At 38.8% G+C, this 16390-nt stretch overlaps 1 protein-coding gene across 5 annotated transcripts in view; it reads right to left on the bottom strand.

Annotated features, from left to right (window-relative positions):
* The window catches only part of LOC127170010 (serine/threonine-protein kinase WNK2-like), a 61886-nt gene extending 49265 nt beyond the window's left edge, over nucleotides 1–12621 (bottom strand). For 3 of the 5 annotated variants that reach the window (XM_051117738.1, XM_051117740.1, XM_051117741.1), the window contains exons 1-2: nucleotides 12195–12621; nucleotides 10427–11150 (exon numbers count right to left, since the gene is read on the bottom strand). In XM_051117738.1, the coding sequence (XP_050973695.1) occupies nucleotides 10427–11035 (609 nt within the window). In that variant the 5' untranslated portion in view covers nucleotides 11036–11150; nucleotides 12195–12621. The remainder of the gene's footprint in view (nucleotides 1–10426; nucleotides 11151–12194) is intronic. The other 2 variants (XM_051117739.1, XM_051117742.1) reach the window with 2 other exon arrangements.
* Nucleotides 12622–16390: the final 3769 nt, after the last annotated feature.

Genomic DNA, 16390 nt, shown 5'->3' with positions numbered 1-16390 from the left:
TAAAGTCAATATTTCATCATATCGGATTCATATTTTACTCTCAAATGCCACACATTTTGTCAACAAAAATAATATTATAACTGATAATGTACAAAATGACAAAACTGTAACAAGACCCAACTATAACAATTTTAAATACTCTGAAAAAAGCATAAACATGAAACGTAAAGATTTACAATATCAATAAAAATGCTGGGATGTATAAAGAGATGAACAGTTTAGATAATGCATTGTGTAAATGCCGTTGAGCTTGTGGAGTTTCTGTCAATGTCATGACCCTATAGCTTTCAGTTCACTACTGACCTCAGCGCTTTTCTCCAACCCTAAACGGATGTGTTTTGTTTGTACTTTGTAGTCTGACCACAGTCCTGACTGACCCACTGACCCGATTCCACACATCAGAACAAAACAGCAGAGCAGTGAGCGCTCAGGTCAGAGGTCAACCACACGACCCTGACCTCCGTGACACACGCTGACGCTGGAGCTTCATTGCCACAGTGCACATTTCCAAATATATGATGCTCTGTCTGAAGACAGAAGGAGCCAGGAACCAGACAGAAATGAGCTTCTGTTATGAATTTGCAAATATTGGAGTGACTAAAGATTCTGTCTATCACATGAATTTAATCAGCTTTGTATTTGAGTTAGCAACTTTTGACAGAACTGCTGCCGGCAACAACTGTAGCCATGTTTTCATTCAAATATCCAAATTGAACCTGTGCATGTAACTGTATTCTATATTAATAACTGTATTCTATATTAAGACCTACTGTAAGGCATGGATCTAATATAATGTTACACATCAGATGTTTCCCCAACCATTAAACATTCCTGTAAGACATAACAGATTATATTTGTGTGAATCTCGCCAAGACAATTCGCAATAATGTACTTTATAGGGAGAGAACACACTTCTTTTGCATGTACCTTAAAATTTGAGTGTGCGCATTCACGTTCTTTTTGCCAGCACGGGTCACAAATAAAATGAACAAAGCACTTCACAGCGCTTGCAGAGATGGATTTGGTGAAAACTAACTTTGACTGAACCAAGCTGCTCTTTAACAAAACAAAAAAAAAAAAAGCCTTTCTCAGCTGAACGCGTGTAAATGAACACAGCGCTGCTCTTCACTCTGAACGCATTTACTGACGGATTAGTGCGCAGCTCACATACTATATAAGCCTCTTTACAATAAGGAAATGCTTGGTCTGCCCAACAACCCCTTCCTCTGATAGAGACCAAAAGTACAGCAAACACACTCACAGAAGAGTCGTGCAGAATGAACACTCAGACTAAGATGACATGATTGATTTAGCATCAGAAGCAGCTGAGGACAAGACCAACATCTTGAGCACACAATTACAGTAGCAAATCAAACATTTACTGTTCACTTAGCCTGGACGGACATTGAGAACATACCAAACTCTGAAATCACAACTGGCCCATATAGAATGTTTTCACGTTACGTCATCAATCCGGCAGTCGGCCATTGCGGCGGCATTGAGAGTAAACAATGCCATTGAACCGAACGGAACTCGTGAAATGGCTTGGCAGAAAAAACAGAGAAACTAAGGTATTTCACTATGTCAGGATAAGAAATAGAAGGAAGAACTGTCGAATCATCAGTCACGACAGAGAAGGCAGATCGTACGGATGTTTACCACCTATTACAGGGCTGGACGGTATGGACTGCCCTGTGGCCCGCACACGTCGTACATTCACTGCACTGCATTCGTTTTCCAAAATGTCATTTGGGTGGAAATATTACGGTATTATTATATTTAGTATGCAAAAGGCCGTTAACAGCTGAAGACGGACATAAAGGGAAGAAAATACTGGGCAGATCAATCTCACTGTTCACCATGCACGAAATATTAATAATGAATATTGAATAATGAATATAAATAATGAATGTGTCTCTGAGGGGAACTGTCAGTTTTCAGAAAAGTTTACATGGCGTTTTCTTTTCATCTAGCATCTGTATAACGCTATATATAGCGTAGCGCATCTTTGTGTACAGCAGTAACCAAGGAAACACTATCGCTGCTTAGCGCTGAGCCCTGTATTAACTTTAGTTTGTCAAAATAAAACGACCTTTCCTGCTTAATAAGTCCTTCTCTATATGATTTGGCAGCTCCCACACAATTTCCGTGGTTTAGACAGCATAAATTAGTAGAACAACGTCTTCAGTGGTGCACTAACCGTGCAATCAATGCTTCCGTTTACATACGAGCATCACCGCAATGGCCGCATGTCCGGGTAACTGACCAGAATGTAATGTCAGTGCAAACCCTGTATTTATGCTTCAGGTTTTATTCCCCCCTCCTCCCAAATACGTTTTCCTAATAATCCTTTATCAAACTGTAATATCTCGCTTTACCTCTGAAAGGACTTTCTGGCAGACATCATTAATGACAAACACTGGTTAAACCTTGTGGCCATTTAGCCACTGCTTTAAAAAGCTCACATGCAGGTCTGGCTCTATTCTAATTTGCAATTCCCAGTTTTTAATATCTCCCATTTCTGTACTGTTGTTGAAAGTCCTGTTGCTTCATGTAGAAATATGCTAATTTACAAAAATAACCTGGGTTGCAAATGTTGTTTTGTGTAGTCTTTACATAAGAGTTTCAGAAGTGATCTCTCATGGCATCACTGATCAGTGTGGGTCGTCTGTCATCAAGACCTTACACTTGAGCTATGATGAGTTAACAGGCAGAAACTAACAGTGTTCATGTCTAGTCTAGTTTGTGGATGAGCGGCGCATTCAGCTCTGTTCTGTTGCGTTCACTCCAGCTATTTTTGGACACAGTAACACATCCTGTGTGAACGCCCACTTTCTCGTCTCCCACTGCAGTCACAACAGCAGCATCCTTATTTCTTGTCATTCGACACAGATAAACAGCCACTAACTTAATACTTCCTTGGCTTGGGGTCTTGTTTCAGGTGTGGGCTAGCTGAACTAATATGAATTTGGACTGCTAACACAACGACGGTTTTAAATTAATTCAGAATTTTTTCTATTTTAAAACAATAAAAATAATTTTCTTTTTGGACTTCTGCATCCACAAATGCCAAAAACAGAACTACTCCTGGTTTGTTTTGGTCAATAAAAACCATTTGAAAAATACAAAGTTTAGCATTTGTTTCAGGGAGCATCTATATAATTTTATGACCTGACCTTAATTTAAGACATTTATGCAGAAATCCTTCCTTAAGATCAGCAGGCTGCTTAGACAATAATCATGACTAGTCGATTTGGAAAATATGTAGTTTTGTGCATCAAACAGACAACGGTTGAAGATCTGGACGCGGGCCTGACGTACTAATTAAAGGCTGAATGGAGCCAACAAGAGCCTTATTACCCTGCAATCTGTGAACCGTACAGTGCTATGGATGACATATCTGCTGAATGTGAAACAAGTAAAAGTGATCTGAACATCTGGCATCCTCTTACTGAGATCACACAATAAACCAGCAGCACTGCACTGATCATAACATCACATGCAATATGATGAAGTCATGAGGATGACAGAAACGCTTTCATTGCATACTGTATACGGTTATACTTACCATTTAAAAAAATAAAACAACATATCCAAACACTGAGCCCCATGAAACATAGGCATTTTTGTGTAAACTGATTTATAAACTCATTTGAAATACTTCTGCTTAACATTACACTGTTAGATTAGCAGAAAGAAAAAAAAATCTGGCTCGGGCTCCTGTGTATAGACCACCAGGGCCGTATACAGATTTCCTAAAAGAATTTGCAGATTTCCTCTTAGACCTCTTGGTTAATGTTGATAAAGCACTAATTGTCAGAGACTTTAAATTTCACATTGATAATACAATTGATTTGACTTGTGTTTACTGACATCATAAACTCTTCTGGAGTCGGATATATCTTACCGATATAGGTATTGTCCCTTAAAGTGATGGTGTTACTGACCATTTCCTTGTATCGTGCATGCTGCGTATTACTGGTTTTAACTGCGTTATCATCTGGGCAGAACTATTGTTCCAACCACTAAAGATAGATTCACAAATAACAAATAAAATTTGTCTCAACTGCTCTGTGTACCCATAAACGCATATAAACTAGATGAAATGTATAACAATATATCAATAGCACTATCTTTTGTAAAACATTAGAAGCTGTTGCCCCCATCAAATTAAAAACGGTTCGAGAAAAATGTTCTGCAAACAGTAATACACATTCTCTCAAAAAATAATCTTGTAATCTTAAGCACAAATGGAGAAAAACTAACAGAAGTGTTTAGAATTGCTTGGAAAAACAGTATGTCCAGATACAGACAGGCTTTAATAGCTGCCAGGGCCAAGCATATCCGCAAACTCCATTTCTAATCTTCTGTTTATGTCTAAAATTTTAGAAAAAGTTATCTGCCCAATTGTGCTCCTTCTTACAAAAAAAAAAAAAAAAAAAACACAACTATGAAGAATTTCAGTCAGGTTTCAGGCCCTATCATAGCACAGAAACTGCACTTGTTAAAATCACTAATGACTCGCTTCTTGCGTCAGACCAAGGCTGTATCTCATTGCTAGTTTTACTTGATCTTAGTGCTGCGTTCGACACTATAGATCATGACATACTAATAGATTGAGTACAAAATTATGCAGGTATCCAAGGGCAGGCTTTAAAATGGTTTAGATCCTACCTGTCTGATCGCTACCACTTCGTTTATTTATACAGGGAGTCGTCTCAATTATCACCAGTGCCACAAGGATCTGTCCTAGGTCCTCTACTACTTTTAATATACATGCTGCCCCTTGGTAATATTATTAGAAAACATGGGATTAGTTTCCACTGTTATGCTGATGATACTCAACTATATATCTCAACAAGACCAGATGAAACTTCTAAATTATCGAAGTTAACAGAGTGTGTTAAAAATGTAAAAGATTGGATGACCAATAATTTTCTCCTAATAAATTTGTATAAAAAAAAAAAAAAAAAAAAAAAAAAAAAAAAAAAAAAAAAAAACACACACATCACAAAATCTCTTTAGACAGCAACTTGTCTTTTGAAAATCATATTTCCCATGTTACAAAAACATTCTTCCATCTTAGAAACATTGTCAAGCTACGAAACATGTTACCTGTTTCTGATGCAGAAAAGCTAGTTCACGCATTCATGAGCTCTAGACTGGACTATTGTAAACTGCACTACTAGGTGTTCATCCTGCATCTTCAATAAACAAGCTACAGATAGTCCAAAATGCAGCTGCTAGAGTCCTTACCAGGTAAAAGAAATATGATTATATTACCCCAATTTTACAGTCTATACACTGGCTACCTAATAAATTATGTATCAGTTACAAAATACTTATTTATAAGGTTTATGGTTTTGCTCCTGCCTACCTAACTAGTCTTCTATCATAATCCATCACGCTCCATATGGTCACAAAACCCTGTACTCTAAAAGTACTTAGGATAGCAAAGTCCACGTTTGGCTCCCAAACTCTGGAATAGCCTTCCTGAAAACATTCAGGGTTCAGGCACACACTTCATTTATATCTGATCAAATGCACATTATCATTCTCTTGCTTGGGCTGAACACATAATTTTTTGCTCGTCTGGAACAGTAGCAACACTAAATTTTCTCTGTTTGTTTTTCTGTTACTGCCATGGGATTGACATCCTGTGGTAACTAGGAATTACACAAGCGTCAGTCTGGATCCAACCCTTACAAAGATCTGAGGTGACCGAACCTCAGAAGCTGAGAAGAGATGATGCCAGATGATCCCAATTCTGAACATACAAAACTACCAAATTTTGCTACAAGTTTGTTCGCAATATGTAATCTTTGGCATTAAATTGTTTGAATACACCATTAACTAACTGCATGATTTTTACTATACATTTCTGCCATATGTACATCAACTTGACAGTGACCACTGATAAGCTACTCCAAAACATGATGTAGAAACTTTAATTTTCTGTGGAGCTGCTTTGCAACAATTTGTATCGTGAAAAGCACTATACAAACAATTGTGAATTTAACCGAATTATAAATCCATCTTCGCATAAATCAATGATCTTATTTAAGAACGACTACATGTTTTTATCTTCCTCTCCTGTCCTCGCTGGCATCAGGGTTTATGAAGCTCAGGGATGTTCAGGGCATTTCCCATGAGTCTGTGTAAGCGCAGCGCTGTTGACACAGCACAAATTCACCTGATGTGGCTTCATCTGTCAGGCAGGACGCCAGAGGACCATTAACAGATTTGACTGAAGCAGGACTCCACAATCCACTCCATAAAACGCTTTTTGGCAGCCCACACAAGTACACACCATCAACACTGAGCTCTATGATGAGGAACTTTAATTACATACACAGAAGCAAAAGAGCCATATCCTGAATAGAGACAGAACTATATGGCTGTACTATGCATGTAGTTTATGCATGTAGGTTATGTTCTCTCATAATGTCAACATGTAATACTGCTCCAAGGCTTGCAACGGTTTATGAATTTCAACATTTATGCATTTGACAGATTTTTTCCAAAGTGACACTTAATGAACGCATTTGATTAGTTCATGCATTCCCTGAGAATCGAACGCTACTAGCAACACGCTCAACTGAATGAACTGCAGGAATACTCCGATGTGTCTATGGAGAAAACGAACGGCCAGCGGTCAATCAATGCTGCTGAAATAGTTTGCGGTCATTATCCAGAGGAGGACTGGTGCACAGCTGTGCCTAAACACTTTGACATGTCAATAATAATAATAATAATAGTAATAATAATAATAATAATAATAATATCAACAATCCGTCACCAGCAAAACCTCTTTAAAATGTCTCAAATACAAAGCAAAGCTATCAGTGTCTGAATTCCTCAAATGAGCTTTGTGCAATAAAAGGCCAAAGGATCTCAAAAGAATGATTTCTCAACATGGTCCATTTCATGCTCAACCTCTAATAATCTGTTGAACAAAATCAACAAGTCCTGACCTAGTTTGCAGTGTTTTGCATGTTTACCCCAAATCCACCCCAAACACAAGAGCAGACAAACCCTGACAGGACTAGAGTGTGTGTTTCTCTGTGGGTCTGTGATCACCATCAGCAACGCCACATTCCTGCAGCTACAGATACTTATCGACGAGCAGAACACTTACAAACACACACACACACACACACACACACACACACACGTACACTGAGGAGTGGCTCTGTTAAACCGCCAATGACATGTTTAAGTCAGACTGAATCTTTCAAGTGCACTTGAAGGGTGCTGGCTTTGAGCTGGATAACTCTTCAAAATAACAACAGTAAACTGTGACTGTCTTGAATGCGTCATTTACATTCAACTGAAAATGATCAACAAACCACAGTGTGCCGTAATTTTACATGTATACGAATGTAATCGCTGTCTGTTGTGTCTAATCCAGCTCTTATTGGGAAAAATAAAAAATAAAAAATTACATCTTAATGAAAAGTACATTTTTCTGTTAGACAAAATCTAAAACTACTATAATTCTAAAACTAAAATAATTTTGTGTAAATTGACAGGTCAAGTACAAATCTGAACAACATGGCCAAAACAAATGAATTCCTGTTGAGCTCTCAGTTACAATTAATTAATTCTTACTATAAAAAAAAAATCATTGCTGATTACTGACTTGAGTTCAAATAGTTCTTCTAAGACCCACCAAGATGCTGATGATAAAAGAGCGAGCACTGGACTAATGAGATACTTTTGATCACAGACTGAATCTGTTCAAGTCACAGTAACAGCATTCATCCAGTCATGTCACAGCTGGACTGCAGTCACCAGCATCTGCTCAGCCCTTCAAACATCCACAGTCCTGCCGCTTGACTTATTTCTGACCTGCAGAGCTTCTGTTGCATTATGCTTTGGCCAGGGCTGTCAGTATCCAGTGAGCGTCCCAAATCACACGAAGATCGCCACTCACTGGGAGAAGAGCATCCATCAGCTGTCTGTCACTTTGGTAGGAGCTCTCTAAGTGTAACAGATCAATGGATTCATTTACGGTTTGTGTGTTCATGCGTCTTTAGGCTTTCTTCGATTGTGGAGTTTGGAGAAGAATCTGGTATTTAGACTCACTGTTCATTTATGTGGCCAGATTTGTTATTTTTTCCAGCATGTCCATATTGGTTGACGTCTAACGGCAAACTAGCATAAGTTCACGTTCATGAGACGTTAGCATTGGCCATTACCGGTGAGAACATTCTCTTTAGTGATGGGAAGTTTGGATCATTTTACCGACTTGGATCTTTGAGTCTCGTTCAGCAAAATGAACGAATTTTTTTTGAGTCATTTCGTTCATTTTAGCAAAATATAATGAAAATGTTACGTGTTACCTCCCTAACACATCTACTGCTTACACAAACGTTGATCACACTACAAACAAGACAAAACTATAATGCTATAAGAAACAGAAAAGATTCATTCATTGTTTAGCTGGGTCTTTAGTCTATGATTATCTCACCTCACCTCTTATCTGACAAGTTTTCAGGTTTGAGTCGTTCGTTCATCATGTGAGCCGATGCAGTGTGAATCAAAAAAATAATTGATTAGTTCATCTCTCGAGTCTTCAGGTTTGAGTCGTTCATGCATCTTATTGGGCTGTTCGATGCTTTCAGAATCTTTACATTTTGAAATGATTTTGTTTCTGTATTTTAAAATATATATTTTATATTAACATATTTTAATGACAGTACATTCACTGAACAAAAAATAATTATTTTATTTATTAAAATAAGCAGAAATATATAATATATATGAAGAGTTAAGATGCAAAACCGGCTAAAAGCTATCTCTGTCAAAAAGATAATGATACTGAGTGAATTCCCCTGACACATACTATACGTCCATCAAATACTTTTACAAACTCGCTAAATTCCAGCCTCAGCCCAATCAGAAGTACCAGTACTTCCATAGAAACCCATACAACGTAGCCAGATAGAAATGCTCATTTTAAAGAAATTTTATTTTATTTTCATTATATATTTAATTATATATATATATATATATACACACACACACAGACAGACAGACAGACAGACAGACAGACAGACAGACAGATAGATAGAGAGAGAGAGAGAGAAATTCGGCACCCCATCTCACAAATAAAGCATCTTTCATAAAACCTTCATTGATTTTATCATCATCATCATCATCATCATTTCCGACAGCGCACACACACACACCTACACTAGTATCTCACTACAAAAGTGATCTTTTCATTGAATAGTCTTTTTACTCTAATTACTACTTTTACTTCTACCGAGTAATTATTTCTGTTAAGTGCTTCAAAGATTACTAACCCAGGCTAAAGAATGAGATAACCCAGGTTAATGGACCACGGGTTAATACGCTGTCAAATCTACTGAGCCACAGAGAGAGAGAGAGAGAGAGAAGAACAGCTACTACAGTGCTAAAAACAACAAACTCACTCCTTATTTGCTCTCAAATGAGCCACATATAAAGACATACAGACACGCACCAGCACATGCATGTGAAGGAGTGAGATGATATTAGCATCTCCAGACACAAGAAGTGACAACTAAGAAGGATATGAGAATATGGGGAGGGTAACGCTACTGCTGAACCCTGATCCACAGATACAGTGACTAGTCCGACAACCCTTCACTAAATAAACATCTGAGATCAACGTTCACACTGAACACTTCTGAAAACAAACAAACCACAGCCAAAAGCAACCGACCCACCCACTGTCATTCAATGACATACAAAAACATTTTGAAACAGATCCCACTGGGAGCCTGAAATTTTTGCATTTGTGCTTTTAGCTTGTCCCATAAAGAATTACTGAATAATTTCATACATGAATTACCGTAGGACTTCTATGTGAAAACATTTGCAGGTTTGACATACAACCCCTACATTGATGATATGATAACTTTGGAAAACAAGAATAAAAAGAATCTCCTTAATCATCTTTTTAAACACTGGAAGATCTGGAACACTGCGGACCTGCAAAGATAACCTTGCGATTAAGTTCACGGTGTGCTGCTACAATCAAATTCCTAATCTGTATATCTTACAAAGTATCAGAAAGTGACTCAAGCTTCACAAATTCACAAATTTACACATACTGTGACTTGATTTAACATTAATAACGAACAACAATCTGTACAACTGACGACGGGCCGTTAAAGAGGGACTGTAACCTAAACAAAAAAACTAGATCACTGGCACACAGCCTGAAACTCCAAAATACCACGTGCACAGCAAGGTACATATGGCACATAAACATAGCATCACTGATAAGTCAGCAGGGGAACAAGCTAAACCTTCTGAAAACCACCTTGCTCAGGCTGGAAGACCACCTTAAACCGGTCTTTTCAGCACAGAAAGTGCCATGGCATCACCATCACTCTGTATGTGCATTGAATCATGAGAATATGTGGAAACGCACCTGAAGTTCACACCAGGCCACCTCCACCCAGGTGTCTGTGTCCAGGCCCTTGTAGACGGTCTTGAAGGAGCCGCGGCCGATCTCGATGTCAAACTTGAGAAAGCGTCCACTGGGAGAGGTGGCGACGGCCTTCATCTCAGCCTCCTCCTCGTTCTCCTCACTGGCCGCCTTTATGTTAGTCTTAATGCCGTCTGTCGTGTCTGTTTTGAGGTCCGTTCTCTCCTTCTCCTCGTCCACGTCTTTCTGAGCCTTCTGGCTCTCCGTGCTCGATCCTTCTTGTAAACCGGATCGGACGGCCAGAGTTCGGTCCACAATGGTCCGCAGGTTGACGCTGAGCATCTTATTCTGCTCCTCGCACTCCGGGGCGACATCGTCCGCCTGGTGCTCGTCATTATCGGTGAACCACAGGCTCCTGCGGATGAACCTCTGGCGGGCGCCGGGCGGGCGTTTGGACGACGGGTAGGAGCTCGGGTCGCTGCCCGCACGCACCAGCGTCGAGTTCTCCAGTTTATTCACATTCCCCTCACTGATGGTCTCGTAGATGTTGAGCTTGAGCTCACACTGAGAGTTGGGCACGGATGAAGGGCAGCAGTCGGGTTTGGGCTCCATGGTTCAAATCGGTCGCACGTTCAGTATATGCTGGCGCCGCTCAGGATCGAACCGCGGGGGAGCGGCAGCACTGACGCATTTTCCCAAACATTAGCGATAACATGTCCACGTTCATCTGTGGGAACACAACATATTCATCACTATGCCATCGGGTTACAACACAGCTATTAATAAATAGTATTTCTGCACAATATGCAAAATTTCAGTATGCATGGAGCATCATGTGCACAAAGGTGTCATTTTTTTTTTATTGCCACTGGTATAAAAGTAATTTTGTTTCATTGAAGATGAACGTGTGAACTTTGGTGCAATGTTTATAAAAAAAAAAAAAAAAAAAAAAAAGTAATTTATGTTTTCTGCACTTTTCTAAGAAAAAGAAATCATAAAATGTCAGGGAAAATAAGACTGTTAAAATTACTAATGGTGATTAGGCTATAATTCTTTAATTAATATAAACTAAGTTTGCACATTTATTACTGGTGACCTATTTACACTGTAAACCTGTATGCAGATAATGTGTCATTAAATATGCACGCATTTGAATATTAAATCAGACGTGGTAAACATATTGCACATGATCTTTTACGTTTTCCTTAATTTAATGCACAGAGTGCTAGCCTTTTGTCAAAATATTCTAAAGCAATAAAATGAAACTTTCAGCACTTTCATAAAACAGAATTTATGTACGAGTATTTCTACTTGTTTTCGCAAAAGAGCAATAAAACAAGATTTTAATAAACAAACAAACCAGAAAATACCAGATAAAGGGTTCAGTATCATTTTTTAAACAAGGTGCTATGAAACATGATACATGTTTACAGCATGGCCAAATGTCACTTTAAGAGTTTGGCCTTTAAATGCTAACCAATGCTAATCTAATCGGCGAAGCAACAATTAAATGTTTATAAACACGCTTGTTTTCATTTGGAATATTTCTGAGGGTTGCAAAATATTGCGGCAAAGTCAGAATTGCTAATCCCTCGTTTAAACCTGCAATAGCCACCCAATAAGACGCTTTAGGCGAGCAAACGAATGAAGGCTTGAAATGATGATGATGATGATGATGATGATGAGCTACTGCAGGTGCGACACATATTCAGTTTTATATCCTCCATCATCAAATGACACGAGCATAAAGCAGCGACGAGTAGTAACTCACATGTGCTGCTGCTGCTGTCGCGTGTCTGATGCAGCTGAAAGCTCAAGTGTCGCACTCGGTTTGATGGTGGAAGATCATCAGCGAGCAGCGGCGGTATTTAACGCGACAGCGAGCGGAAGAGATGACGAGCTGACCACCCGCGACACTCAATAAATCACGCGCCGCACGGAGCTCGCGCTAAAACGCGCTTTGTTCATTCGCAGGAGTATTGTGTCGAAGCTCAGCCGCAGCAGTCGGGCTTTAAACGCACGCTATCTTATCTCACCTCGGCATCCCTGGAAATTTCTGCGTTTGAAAAGGACTGCTGAATCCTGCTTTAGTGGCGCTGCTCCTCCACGCCCATCGCGACCTGCGCCTGCCCGAGATCGCGCTGCTCCAATCAGATGGAACATGCCAAACATTCCTCTGCCTCCTCATTACAGCAGCCACGGGCTCCTCACCTTCCACTTTACATGACATCCCGATCGGGTCAAGCGAACTGGCACATGATCACTTCTGCAAAATTAGATATTTCGCACGATTTCCAAGCAGCTCTTTTCCATACAACTATAGCATGCAGTGAGGCGGAACCGCTTCTTAAAAGTGGTCCATATGCCTTCAACTCATGCACATTCATTCAACCTGTTTGTCACACAAAGCTGGCCACTTGTTGAGTCTTGACATAAGGAATTCTGTTTCTGGGTCCAGCCTCTACTCGTTTCTATCAAGAATACTATCTTGACAGGGTTCTCGGTGTCCCGGACAATATTTTAAACATTCATAAAAGATAAATCACAATCTGAGAGTCGAGTATGGAAATAAAGGTCAGGATCATGATTTCTCAGCGATATTACAGCACGCCATGTGTAGAAGCCTGTTTCTGCCACAAAAATAAGTGCATACGTAAGATTAAAAAAAGATTTTTTTCAACTTTTTCATCACAGAATTCAGACTTTCTGTCAATTCAGAGTTTACATCTCACAATTCTGTTTTGATTCCTGCCAATTTTTTATCTCACAATTCTGACTTTATTTCTTGCAATTAAGAATTTATATCTAACAATTCTGTGTTTATATATTGCAGTAATTGTCTTGACAATAAGTGTGAAACACACAACACTATTTATACACGTATACATTTATTTATCTAACATACTTGGGTACATTTTGAGTTTGCACAAAATATACCTGTACATACAAAACTGTCTATTGTAATATTCCTGTACATATAACTGTCAACTTGTATATTGTTATTCCCTATTTACTTCTACTTTCTTCTATTTTTTGGAAGCTTTTGTCGCAAAAACAAATTCCTCGTACGTGTAGACATATCTGGCAATAAAGCTCATTCTGATTCAGTTCTGAGTTTTTATGGATGTAAAAGTCTAAGTTGTGAGAAATAAATCAGAATTTCAAAGGGGAAAAGTGAGATAAAAAGTCAGAAGTATCTTTTTTTAAACCTGTTGGGGGAAACAAGTTTCCATACACTGTGAGTGTATATTAGCTCCATTTGCTGTTTGTTTTTGGCATCCAGAAATGATGACACGTGACTTGATGAGCAGATTGTATGATTTCAGCACAACTGGACTAAAGTTTGTGAGTCATGTACTGTGATGATAGTATGGAGTGTTTTGTCATTTTTGGTCATGGTGTGCTTTCACTGGAAAAGAGCAGATCTGGCATTATTCCACAAGAACGTCATACGGGTTTGGAACATGATGAGAGTGAGTAAATGGTGACACTGTTCTTTTTTCAATGAAGCTTACCATGAAATAAGGAAGAGGAATCATGAAAATGTTCAAAACAACATTTCAGTGTCTCAGAGAGCATTCCAAGAGTTCTTTCATTCAAGATAAGAAATAGTTGATTCAAGTTTTAAACAAGATTCGAGTATATTTGAAGAGTTCGAATGCAAAAGCCTCTAAATCCGTCTGATGTATTTCTTTAAAATGAGCATTTCTTTCTGGCTACTTTGTAGAGGTTTCTATGTAAGTACTGGTACTTCTGATTGGGCTGAGGCTGAATATTTATATTTATAACATTTAACATTTATAACTGACTGTGTCACGTTTTACCGACAAAAGCCTGTCATGAAGGTGCGTGTTATTGAATTTCCTTCATGTGTAACTCAACCCTCAGTTGGACAATAAAAGGTTTGGCTCAGATATTCACAGTGAAATTTGAGTCGTGGCACTTTCTTTTTCTCTACACACAGACAAGACTTGTGCCTTTAAAAATCAGCAAGACATATACTGTATATTTTTTTGTAGCCATCCCAATTTGTAATTTGCATATGAATATTTATAAATATAAGCTATGTTCAATGTGACTATTCTCTTTACAGGACAAATGTTACATAATCAGGATGAATTATCACAAAGACTAGTGTGCAGGCTACAAGAAGTAATAAATGCAATGTAGAATTCAACCAGTTCAGGCAGTGAATACATGAGTGAGCAACGACGTAAATACTGGATGAGTGTAAACAAGACATCGCCACTTCACATCAGCTGATAGATCATATACCAACCTATATAACAGGAACTCTTCCCATCAGCCCCTGCATCTGCTCAGAAATATTGCTGTTGTCTGAGGTCTAGAAAATCCAGTGTTAGTGAAGACACTGAAGCACAGGAGAACAGCACGGTGTCACCGATGGCGGCAGACACTGTTGAATTAAACACGGGCACTGGACTGCAGGTAGGTCACACTGTCGCTAAACCTGCTAGTGTGAAAATGACAACAGAATCTAAGTCTTTCATGGTTTATAGACTATTTCTATGCCACTGACTGCTTAATCAGAGTAAAAACTGCTCTTTTATAGGCTGTTAATTTTTGTTTGCATACTCGTCCTTGAGTGGTAAAATGGGTGACAGACCAACAAAAGACAAAGACAAAAAACTGTGAGCCAGTTCCCAAATAATTTCTCTTATGATATTCATACATTCCAGTATGATAATGTTCCCATATACAAAGATTGATGAAGATCAGGATCAAAACTTTAGAAGAGCTCAGAGTTGACTTCCATCTCAGGCCTTAAAGAGCAGGAATATCTTAAAGGACACAGCTACAACTGCTCTTGGATGTGCTTGTTTTACTATAGCTTCACTAAATAAACATGAGGAGGGAGTGAAGTTCATTTATGAAATGGTTTTTCATGTGAAATGAGTTGGAGTGTGTCATCTGTCACTGTCTCTTATGTAATGTGTGTGGCTGTACTAAGTCTTTTCAGTTGTTATGATGAGCGATTGGTGTGGTTAACTGCTGTCTATGGGCAGAGTCAATGCGTGATCTGTGTGTGTGTGTGCGTGTGTGTGTGATTCATGTTGACTTTGAGTGTACTGGAGTTGTGTTGGGCCACAGATTGTGCTGTTGGGAGCTTTAAGAGTTGTACAACCTTTAGAGATCTGAATGTGTGTGTGTGTATGTGTGTGTGTGTGTGTAACCAGTGTAACTAAAAGCTCTGTAGAGAATCAGGGAAATGTAATTTCCCTATGGTGGATCGATGAGCCGCTGGAGCGCAGCCATCCTGAGGTCAACAGCATGAGAGAGAGCGAAGAGTGGTGTCTTGTCATTACGATTGCACAGTCAGCAGAAGAATACTGATAGGAAAGATGGAAGGACAAAATGAATGAAGAGCGCTATTTGAAGGAATATTTCACTTAAACATAAAAATGTGCTGAAAATGTGCTCACCCTCAGGCCCTCCAATATTAGGATGAGTTTGTTTCTTCATCAGATCTGTATAAATGTGTCATTCCATCACTGTCTCATCAATGGATCCTCTGCAGTGAATGGGTGCCGTCAGAATGAGAGTCCAAACATCTGATAAAAAACATCACAATAATCCACAAGTAATCCACACCACTCCAGTCCATCAGTTCACATCGTTAGAAGACAAAAGCTGAAACAAATCCATCAAGACATTTGTCTGTATGAGTCTATATAAATATATATAATTTTAGCTGCTAGCAACAGTTTGAAGTTTAAAAATGTCTTGATTATGTATTATTATTATTATTTATTTATTTATTTGTTTGCTTGTTTGTTTGTTTGTTTGTTTTTCTCTGTTCTCCCCTCCCTCCTCTTTTCTTCCCAAAATATATTTTCTTTCCTTTCTTTTCCTCTCTCTCTTTTCTCTTTCCGGTTCTATCTTGTTCGTCATGTACTATCTTCTCTCGTCTCGAAGAGAGCAAAATGTTTTTACAACACTGAACCG

This window comes from Labeo rohita, chromosome 8 (genome assembly GCF_022985175.1).
Source record: "Labeo rohita strain BAU-BD-2019 chromosome 8, IGBB_LRoh.1.0, whole genome shotgun sequence".
NCBI lineage: Eukaryota > Metazoa > Chordata > Actinopteri > Cypriniformes > Cyprinidae > Labeo > Labeo rohita.
The sequence above is the reverse complement of the archived record's forward strand: the minus strand, read 5'-3'. Positions and strand labels throughout refer to the sequence as shown.